Genomic DNA, 14209 nt, shown 5'->3' with positions numbered 1-14209 from the left:
AATAAAAAATTATTATTTAAATTTTGAAATCCGCCTCGTCTGACCAAAACGTCCCTTTAACTACTAAAAAGAAACGATCACTATAAAGCTATTATTAAAGGTGTTTCTTTTTATTAATTAAATAAAGTCATAAAAATATTGTCGCGAAACAATGAAAACTTTGGCAAAAAAGAAAAAAAAAGACCAGAAAAGAGATATAAAAATAACGACTCATGCAGTCCAATAATTTCCAGTCTGATAGCTTTCATCGTTACTTGCAAACGAATGGTTGGGTGTTTTCTCTTAAAAACCATTCACTTTATATCAATGAAACATAAAGGTGTCTGTTGACTGGACATTTTAAACGATTCTCCACCTCGAAAAACAATAAAATCGGCGAAAAATGGTAAAGTTGAAACAATAAATAAATCTATTTCTCTAAAAAAATTTTCAAGTTCCGGTAAAATTTTTAACTGAAGCAAGACGATTCGAAAAGAGATTTTGAAATTATTTATTTTTATATTTATTTATTTATTTCTTTATTTTTTTCTTTATTTCTTTCTTTTTCTATTTATTTTTTTATTTATTTTTTCTATTTACTAATATTTTCATTTATTGTTTATTTTAATAAAACTAAAAATTTAGAAAAAATTGAAAAACAGCAAAAGTTTTAATTTTTTTGTTGTTGTAAAATTAGCAATTAACTTTTCGACAATCAGTTCCCACATAATATGCAGTCACTTAGAAAAAATGAAATGTTTTTGAACCGTGGTCAAATTGCTCGACGAAGCGTATAAGGCAGGTTTTCTCTCGACTCCAGGACGAGTTGAATATAATAAAAAAAAAGTACTTTTTTATTCAACTAAAGTCCTCGAGAGTGACGTAAATGTACCAGGGTGAATAAAAGAAAGAAGAAAAAACCACAGGTGCTGGCATAATTTTTTTTTTTTTTTTAAATAGAACCGTATGAAGGAAACTAAAATATTAAAGTATTTTAAATTCAAGTTTTTATTAAAAAAAAAAGAAAAAGAAAAAACCGTTCTCCTCGCCAATGGTAAATGACTCTGAAAAACTTTCTATATTTGCTTTTGATTTATAACTGTACTATTAGTTAAAAATCTGTATTTTCATATAAAATCGGTCTTTTAAATTTTGTACATCGAATAAAAAGTGTTAAAAAATAAGTAGATTAATATATTAATATTTTGTTAACTTTTTTAATACTTATATCTTTTTTTAAATAAAAATTTTACTTCAATTTTTTAAAATTATTTTCTAATTCGAAAAAAGTGTCTTTGATTTAAACAAATTTTCTTTGATACCAAGAAATTTTATTTTTGCAAAAATTCAATTATTATCAACAATTTTTAAAAATTCAATTATTTTCTAAAATCTTAAGAAATTCTTAAAAACAATTCAATTATTTTTTCAATTATTTTTTTAAATAGTAAAATCTTTGCAAAAATCCAGTTATTTTCAGAAATTTTCAAAAATTTCAATTATTTTCTAAAATTTTCAAAAATCCTTAAAAACAATTAAATTTTTTTTTTAAATAGTAAAATTTTTGCAAAAATTCAATTGTTTTCAACAATTTTCAAAAATTTCAATTATTTTCTAAAATCTTAATAAATCCTTAGAAACGATTCAATTAATTTTTTAATTAGTAAAATCTTTGCAAAAATTTAATCATGTTCAATAAAATTTCACGAAAGAATTCAATTTATTTCTTAATTTGTTATAAAATTTTTCGAAAGAATCCAATTATTTTTTCTAAAATTTTAATAAATTCTTCGAAACAATTTCAATTATTTTTATAAGGTATCAAAATAATCGTAAAGATTAAATTACTTTTTAAAAATAATAAAATTCTTCTCAGGCATTCAATTATTTTCAATACAATTTTAATAAATTGAAAAAATTCTTTGTTTAATTCAATTATTTTCAAAATATTCAATTAAAATTATTCAAAAAAAACTACATTATTTTCATAATTTTAATTATTTTTAGTACAATTTTAATAAAATTTCACAAAATGATTTAATTAAATTTTTTTTCAATTTTTAATAAAATTTTTCGAAAGAATTCAATTATTTTCTTAACTTCTAATAAATTCTTGGAAACAATTCAATTATTTTTAAAAAAAATAGCAAAAATTCTTATTAAAGAAGAATTATTAACAAGAATTAAATTATTTCTATAAATAATAAAATTATTCACAGGAATTTAATTATTTTCAATTCAATTTTAATAAACTTGAATAATGAAATATTTAATTACAATTTTTTAACAGACACTATTATTTTTAAAATTTAAAAAAAAATTCATTGTTTAATTCAATTATTTTCAAAATTTCTAATTTAAATTATTCAAAAACTACTAAATTTTGAAAAAAATCTATTCTTCGAAAGAATTTAATTTATTTTCTATATTTTAATAAAATTCCTTAAATGAATTAAATTATTTTAGAAAATTGTAATAAAATTCGGAGAAGAATTTAATTATTTTCTAAAAATTTTAATAAAATTCAATAATTAAGTGCTTAATTTAAATTATTAAGAAACGCAATTATTTTAAAAACTTGAAAGAAATTGTTTATAAAATTCAACTACTTTCAAAATTTTCAATTAAAATTTTAAAAAAACTCCATTATTTCAAAAAAAAAATAATTCAAAGAAATTCTGCAAAAGAATTTAATTAGGATTTTTAAGAATTTTAATAAATTCTTCGCAAGAACTCAATTATTTTGATAAATAATCAATTTTTAATAATATTTCTCTAAAGAATACAATTTATTATTTAAAAAAATATTAATTAAATTTAATTATTTCCAAAAATTCTGATAAAATTCTTCGAAAGAATTCAATTATTTTTATAAATAATAAAATATTAATTTTATTAAAAAAATAAAAATATATATATATTTTCAAAAAAAGATTTATAAAATACATTTTTTACTTTTCTCAAAAATTGTGCGGTAGTATAATAACATTATTCTCTATAGAATATGACGGTTCTTTTTATTTCGGTACTTTTTTTTTTTGATAAATTTATAGAAAAGCTTTTAACGCTATGAAAATATTTGAAGGAAAATGCAAAGGAAAAATTGAAAGATATTTCCTCTGAACTTCTGAAGCTGAAAGGTTTTGCTGAGTAAGGTTGTTGCTGAGTGGCGGGCAATAAAATCAGTGAAATAATGACGACGCGCGCAAGACCCTATCAGAATGTTGAGAATTTTAAGTGTTGAAGAGTTAAAGGAAAAGGAAAAGAAAAAAGAAAAAGAAGAAGAAGAAGAAGAAGAAGAAGAAGCAGAGGGGACATCGTTATAAGAAAACGTTTTACCCAAGTAGTTGTGCTTCGCAGGGAAAATCTAAGCTATTAAGATGTCACTTTTTGTAGGTCCACTATATTATACGCCTTAACAAGACTCGTGAAGCCAAGAAAGTCTCGCGAGACTAGACGATGATAAAATTAACCCCTAACTTAATGAGCTATCCCTGCGAAAAATTTCACATTTTCGAACGATAATCGTTAGAAACGATGTTTTTTTTTTACACTTACTAGGAACAAAAAATTTATACTTAATAAGAAACAAATTTTTATAGTTAATAAGAGACAAATTTTTATACTTAATAAGAAACAAATTTTTATACTTGAAAGAAAAGGAGGCTTCAAAAAAAGTTTTTTTTATTTTAAAAATTGAGGGATAAAATGGTGGTTTGATTTCTCCACTTGAGAACGCCAAGGTCACCACCAGGTGGCCAGAAGAATTCCAAGAAAAGGAACTGAACTGACATCTAGCGGTGACCTTGACGTTCGCAGGTGGAGAGTAGCGTCTCCATATTGAATCTCATGAATTTTATAACTATTTTTAATCAAATTTAGAGAGTTTCCTAAATAATATAAACAAATATAAATTTGTAATATACTTTCCTTTTCGATTTTTTATCCCCTTGGATTTTTTACACTCTTGGAATTAATTCCTTCGCTAGATAAATTGTTATTTAAAATCTAGTCTTAGGAAATTAATTAATGTCTTTTCTAAGGAAATAAATAACCGATTTATAAATGTAAATAATACAAATAAATATAAACAATATAAATAAATATAAATAGGTAATATAAATAAATATAAATAATATAAATAAATATAATTATAATTTTTCTTTAGTAATTATTTTTATACAAAAATTTTCAAAGTCTTGAGCTGTTTTATTCGTTGTTGTTGTTATTTTATTTATTTTTAATTTTTTTTCTTTAATAATTATTATTTAAAAAAAAATGTACAGAAATTATTTTTTCGGATAGAAAAATAATATAAGCAAAAGAAGGAAAAAGTATCTGACGTGAAATTTTCGAAGATGACATTTATTGTGAAGAATATTCAGGGGAAAATTTGCATAATGAGAATACAGGTTCACGATGAGAAAAAAAAATGAAACTGTAACTTTTCGCCATCAAAGTGAAAAGTGTCTCTCAAAACACGTATTTTTTTTTTCCTTTTTGTTCTTCTATTCTTCAAGTTTCTGTCGACCCTTGAAGAACACACGAGAGTGTTTGAATAATATCATATATATGAATATACATTTATCCCCGTCGAATAAATTTTTTTCCGCAGGAATCAAAAATTCAAAAGTTTCATTATTTTGCATTTTTTTTCTTCCTTTATCGAGCAAACAGTTTTTTGTTTACCAAAATATTTTTGGTGCAACTCCAAAATTAATAATAATTATTATAACAAAAATTACTATAATTATAACAAAAAATATTTTTTTATTTAAAATTTTAATAATAATTTTTTTAAAAGAATTTCATTGAAAATTTTGCAAATAATTTAATTTATTTAACAACTCTTGAAAATCGAATTAAATTAATATTTTTAAAAATAATTGTATTCTTTCGAGAAATTTTAATAAAATTGTATTGGAAATAATTGAATTGCTCTAAAGAATTTTATTATTTATGAGAATATAATTTTTTTGTTGTAAGAAACAAATTAATTTGTTCAGTAATGTAAATTAAATATTTATTTAGTTATGACAAGTTTTTTTTTAACACAATAATTTATTTTTATTATATTTTTTCTATTTATTTATTTTTTTATTTTTTCGAGTAATAAAATACAAAGAAAATAGAAATAATATCGTCGGCATTGAAGTTGCTTAAAATAGTAAATTTAGAAGATTTAAATATACGAGTTTTGCTTCTACTATACACACATTGAGAATGTTAACTAACCTATTTTTATCGAGAGGAAAATATTTTTTTTAGCATTTTCCGTCTGCGAAATTAATTAAATGTTCGACTCGGTAAAAGCATTTACAAATACCTTCTAATATGTCGAATGAGGTCCATCCTCAGGGATACGCTCTATAAGCAAGAAATATATAAATGGAACCGAGTTTGCACGTGTTAATTAGAACTCGAGCTTCGTAAATCCTCGTTCTAAAATCGGATCTTTTAATAATCTTCTTAAAAAACATAAACTAGAAAATTTTCTCCGCTTATTTTGATACTTAACTTTAAAGTTCTCATTTTTGTTTGCCAGATATTTTTCCTTATTTTTCTATTTTAGTTTATATATCATAATTTTTGACTCTAATTTTTTTATTTTCTAAATATTTTTCTATTTTAGTTTATATTATAATTTTTGACTCTAATTTTTTATATTTGTTAATATTAGGTATTTTTCTATTTTAATTTATATTATCATTTTTGACAATATTTTTTATTTGCTAATTATTTTTCTATTTTAATTTATATTATCATTTTTGACCCCAAGTTTTTATTTTACAATTTTTTTTCTATTTTAATTTATATTATTGTTTTTGACACTATTTTTTGATTTGCTAATTGTACTACGCTGCCTCGTCCTCGAGATCAATTATTTTGTAGTAATGGAATTACTATTCGTTTCGCACAGATATTTTAAATTCAAACTAAAATAAAAAGGATAATTCCCTTGCCACTCTGTAGATGTCGTCTCTTCGCCGCCATGACACTTACATTATGGAGTTTCTGTGTGTTTCGTGCACATCGCGAAAAATTCTCGTCTCGGAAAAGTTATATTTAAAGTGATTTTTAAGTGTTCTTGAAGAATGAATTCATCATCGGATGAGTATCAGCGTGCTGGGAAACGGAGGAGACAACACAGCGGTGATCGTTTTCCGAAAAAACGGGAGAAATCAATGGAAAAAGTGAAACGACGAAGTCGTTCAAGAAAACGACGCCCATCCACATCCTCACGTAGCAGCTCATCCTCCACAGAAAGAGGATCAAGGGAATTCAGCCGAAGAACCAAAAATAGTGAGCGTTTACGCAGAGAAACGCCACGCAGAACATTACCTGCAAGTCGGAGCGGCGAGCGTCACCCACGCGGTGCGCCACGCAAACGAAGCAGGTACAATGATTCTAACCTCGACAGGAACAGATACGACTCAGTGAGTGAGAGTTCTGTATCATCACACCCCGACGAGCGGAGCTCGAGCAGTCCGCCTCGGGATGAAACAGAAAAACCTGCTCACGAAACGACACAATCCGGAAAAAATCAGCCTGGAACAGAGGAGAAGATTGCCAAACAGGCGTCAGTGGAAGTCGATAATGCAGATCCCCTGTTGAGCCAACTGGACTCTACGGAGTTCGAGAAAAAAGCGACGGGGGAGCCCGTGAATGATTCCGTGTCAAAGTTGTGGTCGAACATTTTCAAAACAGGCTTCAAAAAAGATCGAGAGAAGGAACTCCTCGAAAAATATCCGCCAGCGGAAAACTGTACTTTAATGGCCACACCAAAGTTAAATCCGGAAATAAAGACGGCTTTGAAAAAACACCCAAAGACCTTGAAGAGAGAATCATACCAAACCAGTTACCAGAATCAAGTGAGTGCGGCTTTGGCGGCAATTGGCACGGGATTGACTCGAATATTAAATGCCGAAAACCGCAATGAACACAAAGAACTATTCGAAACATTAAGTGACGCGGGAAAAATAATGGCAGCATTACATCATAACATCTCAATGGCAAGAAGGGCCATTATTCAACCATGTCTAAATGTTGTAGTCAGTGAAGTGGCCGAAACTACAGAAGTCGATTCCCTATTGTTCGGGGAAACCTTCTCCGAGAAGTTGAGGGCCGCAAAGGAGGTGGAGAAAAGAGGAGAGGATGTCACCAAAGCCACGAATACTTTGACTGTCAAAAAAGGCACCAACACCACGAGAGGAAGGAACGACTTCAAGTCCGGCAATTTAAACTGGCGGGGCCCTCCCAGGCGCAGTCACAACAGACAGCAACAAGGAGGGCCAATGATGAATCGGAGTTACCATCAGCGAGCGCCCAGGAAATAGAGGTAAGAAAAATTGCTTGTCGGCTAAAATATCATATAGACTCATGGAAACTGTTGTCATCTGACCCTCATATTTTGAATTGCGTCACCGTTTACACATTGCCTTTTGTAAACAAACCATCTCAGTCAAATAAACCCAGTGAACAAAAAATGTCACGAGAGGAAAAGACTAAGATGTTAAAGGCAATTTGTGTGTTAGAGGAAAAGGGAGCAGTAAAGCAAAAACCTTATGACAAAAAACAGTTTCTGTCCCCGTACTTCTTGCGTCAAAAACAAGATGGCAGTGACAGATTCATCTTGAATTTAAAATCACTGAAAAATTTTTTTTGAATCCCCCCACTTTAAATTAGAATATTTGAAAGTCACCTTAAATTTAATAAGTAAAGGGTACTATATGATTTTAATTGATTTGAAAGACGGATACTTGCACATTCCAATCACAAGTAAACACAAAAAATTCCTCAGATTCGAATTTGACGGGAACATATTTGAGTTTCAGTGCATGCCTTTCGGCCTTTGCACTGCACCATACACGTTCACTAAATTACTGAAACCGGTAGTTCAGAATCTAAGAGAATTAGGTATCACACTCGTCATTTATTTAGATAACATACTAATAATTGCCGAAACTGAAACGGAGTATAACGAAAGTGCTCGAAAAACCCTAGAACTTTTAAAAACTCTTGGGTTAGTTATTAACCGGGAAAAAAAAGTAAACTTGTCGCTTCAACTCAATGCAGATTCCTAGGTTCAATTATAGATAGTATAAAAATGAGTGTAGTATTACCGGACGAAAAAAGACAAGGGTCGTTAAAATTAATAAGAGATTTTCGAGAAAAAAAAAAAAAAAAAAAAAAAAAAAAAAAAGAATGTAAGATCAAAATTCGGACTGACCTAAATTGGTTGCTTTCGAAATTGGAATTTGCAAGTAATCCTATCTGAAATCCAAAGCGAGCAGGCGGAAGGGGTTGTGGTGGTACCCTACTGGCCATCACAACCGTGGTATCCGTTATTCAAATCTCTTTTAGCATCCGAAATTATTCATTTTGAGCCCAATAAAAAATTGTTGTCATGTCCATACAGAAAGCAACACCCACTCGCGGTCAAACTTATCCAGGTGGCCGCACTGTTATCAAGGAAGGCTTCAAGATGAGAGGACACACGGAAGAGACCGCCAACATCATGTTGTCGTCGTTATCCGATAGAACGTTGAACCAGTACAATAGAGGACTTAATCTTTGGTGGAGCTTCTGCCAACTAAACAACAACTCTTTGTACGACAGCCCAGTACCAATGATTCTGAGATTCTTCACCGAAACACTGGACTCAGTGAAATCCTACAGTACATTGAATATATATAGGGCAGCGTTGTCATTGATAATGAATAATGAGCACAGCAAAAACCCACAAATAGTCAGGTTCTTCAAAGGAGTGTCCAACATGAAACCACAGGCACCGAGATACGACACAACATGGAATCCGCAGTTAGTATTAAATCATTTGATAACGTTATATCCCAACGAAAATATCACGTTGGAAAATTTAACAAAAAAGTTAGCAACATCTATGGCTCTAATCACAGGACAGAGGTTGCAAACATTGCATAAAATCAGATTAGAATACATAAACGTAACTCGCGAAAATATCATACAAATAAAAATACCAGATAAAATAAAAACTTCGGGTAGAAACAGGAAGCAGCCGCTGCTCAACATACCGTTTTTCGAAAAACAACCACAAATATGTGTGGCATCAACGCTCCAAGCATATATAGAAAGGACAAATGCACTGAGGACAGGAAATACGAGCAGCCAAAAATTATTTTTATGTTACCAAAAGCCACACAAGGAAGCCACTGTGCAGTCGATTAGCAGGTGGATAAAACAAATCTTGGACGAAAGTGGAGTGGACTCGGGATTCACAGCGTACTCGACAAGACATGCATCGACTTCGGCAGCGCTCAGAAATGGAGCAAACATTGAAACGATAAGACAAGCGGCTGGATGGACTGCTCAATCGAAAACTTTTGCGAACTTTTATAACTTACCACTGAGGCAAGAAAAAACGTTTGCAGAAGCGATTTTTGAAGAAAGCGATTCAGATTAATAACATGTCTAATTTTTCTTTTTTCTTTATCATTTTCACTTTATTCTCTTTTTCTTAAATCATCAAGTTTATTTTTGTTAAGCGTAAATCGAGCTAAAAATTCAGTTATTTCCAATTTTCTCAATTCTGTTCGAATGTTAAACAACGAAAGTACAAATCTGTATAAAACAAATAAAGTAACACAGAGTACAAAATCACAACCATTATATCTTTGAACAACTACAAAATAATTGATCTCGAGGACGAGGCAGCGTAGTACAATTAAAAGATTGAACGAACTTACCTAAGTGAAGTTCAATCAGAATTGTGCTAGCTGCCTCGTCCGAAGAGATCACACCCACCCAAATCATGTAAAACAAAATCACCCACATCCCTGGTTGCGATTTATAGTACAATATCTTTGAAATTAATGAAAGTGTCATGGCGGCGAAGAGACGACATCTACAGAGTGGCAAGGGAATTATCCTTTTTATTTTAGTTTGAATTTAAAATATCTGTGCGAAACGAATAGTAATTCCATTACTACAAAATAATTGATCTCTTCGGACGAGGCAGCTAGCACAATTCTGATTGAACTTCACTTAGGTAAGTTCGTTCAATCTTTTAATTAGTTTTCTATTTTAATTTATATTATAATTTTTTATCCTAATGTTTTTATTTGATACCTATTTTTTTATTTTAATTTTTAATTATAATTTTTAAAAATTAAAATTCTAAAATTTTTTATAATTTTTTTATTCGCTAATTATTTTTCTTTGAACATTTACCTAATTATAATTTATAAAAATTAAAAGAATTGTATATTATATACACAATATTCTCTCCAAGTTGCACGTGAAAAATAAGAGGAAACGATTCAATAAAAATATTTATTGATTAGTGATATAATTTATAGTCTCGCAAGATAATTAAAAATAATGAAAGAAAGAGAAGGAAAAATAAATTAATTGAATATAAAAATTTCTACAATAGATATAATATATGAGTTATTAATGAAGTCTTTTAATCAGTAATGACAGCACGTTCTTAATTGACAAAGAAAAAAGGCTGTTTCATTTAAGTGGCGCGTCCTGTTAAGCAATATATGTGCTACTGCTTTGTTGCTCACTTTTTTTTGCATATTATATAGACGAGAACAATTCCAAAGAAATGGGATTACAAAGAAATTCAATTTATTAGCTCACTTTGTAGCACGAGTTGAAAGCGGCGGCATTGCAATCAGTTACTATCCACAAATCTTGTTTTTCTATAGGACTCGTTTAACATTTCCTTTATAGAATCGAATGTTGTTGTTGTTGTTGAACTTTTAAAAATCGAAGAAATTTAATCGAAAATTCGAAAATAAGGGCGAAATGGAAAAATATAGAATCAGATTTGAAAATCTATGGAAATTCGAAATGAACATCAATTTTGAAGTTGTTTTACATTACAAAGAGTGTTTCTTGATTGCTTTTAACAGTTTTTGTTTTGTATATAAAGTTTTAGAATCTTTAACTTATAAATTATTACTTAACTAGCAAATGATTATTTGACGAAATTGTTTAAAAAAAAAATCATTATTTTTTAACTTTTTAATAAAATTCCTTCAAAAAATACAACTATTTTCTAAAACTCAGATAAAATCCTTCGAAACAATTCAATTATTTTTATGAATTGTAAAATTCTCCGGAAGAATATAATTATTTTCATAAATAAAAAAATTCTTCGCAAAAATTAAAATGTTTCCATAAATAATAAAAATTCTACAAAGGAATTCAATTATTTTCATAAATAATAAAATGTTTCGGAGGACTTCAACTATTTTCACGACAATTTTAATAAAATTTCTCGAAAGAAAACAATTTTTTTTAAAAAATATTATTTAAATTCAATTATTTTCAAGAGTTTTAATAAAAATTCAATTATTTTCAACAATTAGGTAATAAAAAAAATTCTTCGAAACAATTCAGTTATTTTTTTTATAAATTGTAAAATTCTTGATATGAATAACAATTATTTTTGTAAATAATAAAATTCTTCTGAGAAATTCAATTATTTTCAGATACAATTTTAATTAAATTTCTGAGAAAGAATTCAATTATATTCAAGATAATTTTAAGAAAATTTCTCAAACAGGTTCAATTATTTTTAAAAATTGTAATAAAATTTTTCTAAACATTTCAGTTGTTCCCAAAAGTTTTTAATAAAATTCTTTGGAAATTTCAATTATTTTCAAAATTTTCAATTAAAATTTTATCAATTATTTTCAATTAAAGTAAAAAATTACATTATTTTTACGAAATTTAATGAAATTCTTTTAAAAAAAAATGTTTATTATTTACAAAAACTCTAATAAAATTATTTCTTTCCAAGAATTAAATTATTTTCAATACAATTTTAATTATATTTTCTCGAAAGAATTCAATTATTTAAAAAATTTTTGATAAAACTCTTGAAATTAATTCAATTAATTAAAATTTCTTTATTTATAGGTATACTTTACAAGAATTCAATTATTTTCAGTTACAGCAAAAATTTAAATATTTTTGAAAATAATTGAATTCTTGAGAATAGAATTTTATTGAAACTTTTTTAAATAATTGAATCCCTGTCAAAAAAAATTTATTTCTGCAAATAATTAAATTTTTGCAAAATTTTAAAAAATAAATAAGTTTTTTAGAAGAATTTTATTAAAATTGTATTTAAAATAATTGAATTCCATCGAAAATTTCATTATTTTAAAAAATAATTGAATTCTTGAGAATTGAATTTTATTTATAAAGTTTTTTAAATAATTGAACTCCTGTGAAAAATTCAATTATTTTTAAAAATAATTAAATTTTCTTGGAGAATTTTTACAAAATTTTTATAAATAATTGAAATTTTCCCTAGAATTTAATTAAAATTTTATTTCAAATAATTGAATTCCAGCGAAAATTTCATTATTTTTAAAAATAATTGAATTCTTGAGAATTGAATTTTGTTTAAAATTTTTTTAAATAATTGAACTCTTGTGAAAAATTCACTTATTTTTTAAAAGAATTGAATTTTCTTGGAGAATTTTTACAAGATTTTTTAAAAGTAATTGAAATTTTCGAAAAAATTAATTAAACTTGTATTAAAAATAAGTGAAATCCTGATAAGAATTTTATTATTTATATAAAAATAATTGAATTTTTTACGAAGATTTTTAATTATTTATAAATTGGCTAAAGAATTTTGTTAAAATTATTGAAAATAATTGAATTCGTCATAAAACTCAATTATTTTTAAAATTTTTTTACAAATACTTTAATTGAATTCAATGATTAAGTATCAGTATATCAATTTTCAAATTTTAAACATTTAAAAAGAAAAATTATTATAAAAATTAGGAAACAAAAAAGAAAATTAATAAAAAATTCAACAAAAAGAAAATAATTTATAATTAAAATAATTCTCCGCCTTCCGCTTTTTAAAAAAAAAATAAATATTTGCAGAAAGGAAAAATTTACATAAATCCGATCATTTTTCTTTTTTCCCTTAAAAATTATTAATTCTTCCACAGAAACGAGCAATCGCTGCGATTTTCAAATCAAATATAATTCAATTTTAGTTTTCCATTAAGTTAAAGCATCGCACTTCGCTAACATAGGCTATATCAAAATTAAAACAAAAAAAAACTTCTCCTCCGATAAAATTTTGTTCGCATTTGTTGAGGCGTATCGCTTGTTTCGACTATACGAGAGAAATTTTCCACTCGTTTTTCGAGAAATCAAATTAAAATGCAATTTCCGGAGGTATAACGATGACCGAAAGTGGCTCAAAACGATTATAACATTTTATGAACTGTTATCTTCATTCAAGTGAGTTAGTGTGTTCAATTATTAATCTTACTTCTATTTAGAAAACAAAATCACAAAATCGTAATTAAATAAAAATATTTTTTTTATTTAATTACGATTATATTTTTTATCTTTTTAATTCAAAAAAAATTTCACTACTTTAAGGAAATTTTTATTTGGTCCAATGAACACTTTCGCTATTCTAGAGAAATAAAAAGAAAAAAAAATAACAAAATCGTAATTAAATAAAAATATTTTTGGAAAAAATATTTTTATTTAATTACGATTTTGTTATTTTTTTTTTCTTTTTAATTCAAAAAAAGAATTTCACTACTTTAAGGAAATTTTTAGTTGGTTCAATTAACACTTTCGCTATTTGAGAAAAATTTATCCCTGTTCGAAGTAAAACTTTTTTTTTCTATATTTTCTTGGAAAAATTAGTAATTTTCAAAGGTCACACGATTTTTTTTCCGGTAAATTAAAATTATTTCCCTACGAAAAAATAAAGGAGAAAAAAATTATATGCAATTTATTTTTTATCTACTTTATTGTTTCCAGGAGTGAAACATGAGATTTTTTTTTTTGTTTTCGCGAACAAAATAAAAAATATTTTTTGCATCAAAAAAGAAAATCTGTTTTTGTCGCATTAAAAGTGAATGATAACAATATATAGCCGCGGAGATTATGAGAACATAAAATGTTACAACCATAGCATTTTCACTTTCAAGAGATTCTATTGAAGCAATATTCATTAACGATGCCATAAAAATGTTTGTTTCACTTTTGTTAAAAGCGATCACGTGATTTTCATCCACTATCGAAATGAATATTATCAAAAAATGATTTTTTAAAGCCCTTTGAAAATAAATAAATGCTGAAAACAAATTTCCTCAATTTTCAAATTGAAGAGATAATTGAATATGGAGAAACAATTTTTTTCATCCACTCTTGAAATTTAGTTTTTAAATTATTTTTTTTATTGTTT

General features: G+C 26.6%; 2 protein-coding genes across 19 annotated transcripts in view; both read left to right on the top strand.

The window, feature by feature from the left end:
- The window catches only part of LOC122512760 (MAP7 domain-containing protein 2-like), a 218316-nt gene that overhangs the window by 168363 nt on the left and 35744 nt on the right, over positions 1-14209 (top strand). The window lies entirely within an intron of this gene.
- On the top strand, positions 5797-8529 carry LOC122512767 (pre-mRNA-splicing factor CWC25-like). Its single transcript, XM_043628822.1, has 2 exons — positions 5797-7318; positions 8399-8529. Exon 1 carries the CDS (start codon positions 6075-6077, stop codon positions 7314-7316), a length of 1242 nt encoding a protein of 413 aa, XP_043484757.1. The 5' UTR covers positions 5797-6074; the 3' UTR covers positions 7317-7318; positions 8399-8529.

The sequence above is a fragment of the Leptopilina heterotoma genome, unplaced genomic scaffold (genome assembly GCF_015476425.1).
Source record: "Leptopilina heterotoma isolate Lh14 unplaced genomic scaffold, ASM1547642v1 Lhet_128, whole genome shotgun sequence".
Lineage (NCBI taxonomy): Eukaryota > Metazoa > Arthropoda > Insecta > Hymenoptera > Figitidae > Leptopilina > Leptopilina heterotoma.
This window is presented reverse-complemented; position numbering and strand designations above follow the sequence as displayed.

Coding starts and splice junctions, on each gene's coding strand:
- LOC122512767 (XM_043628822.1), top strand. CDS start 6,075: ATGAATTCATCATCGGATGAGTATCAGCGTGCTGGGAAACGGAGGAGA.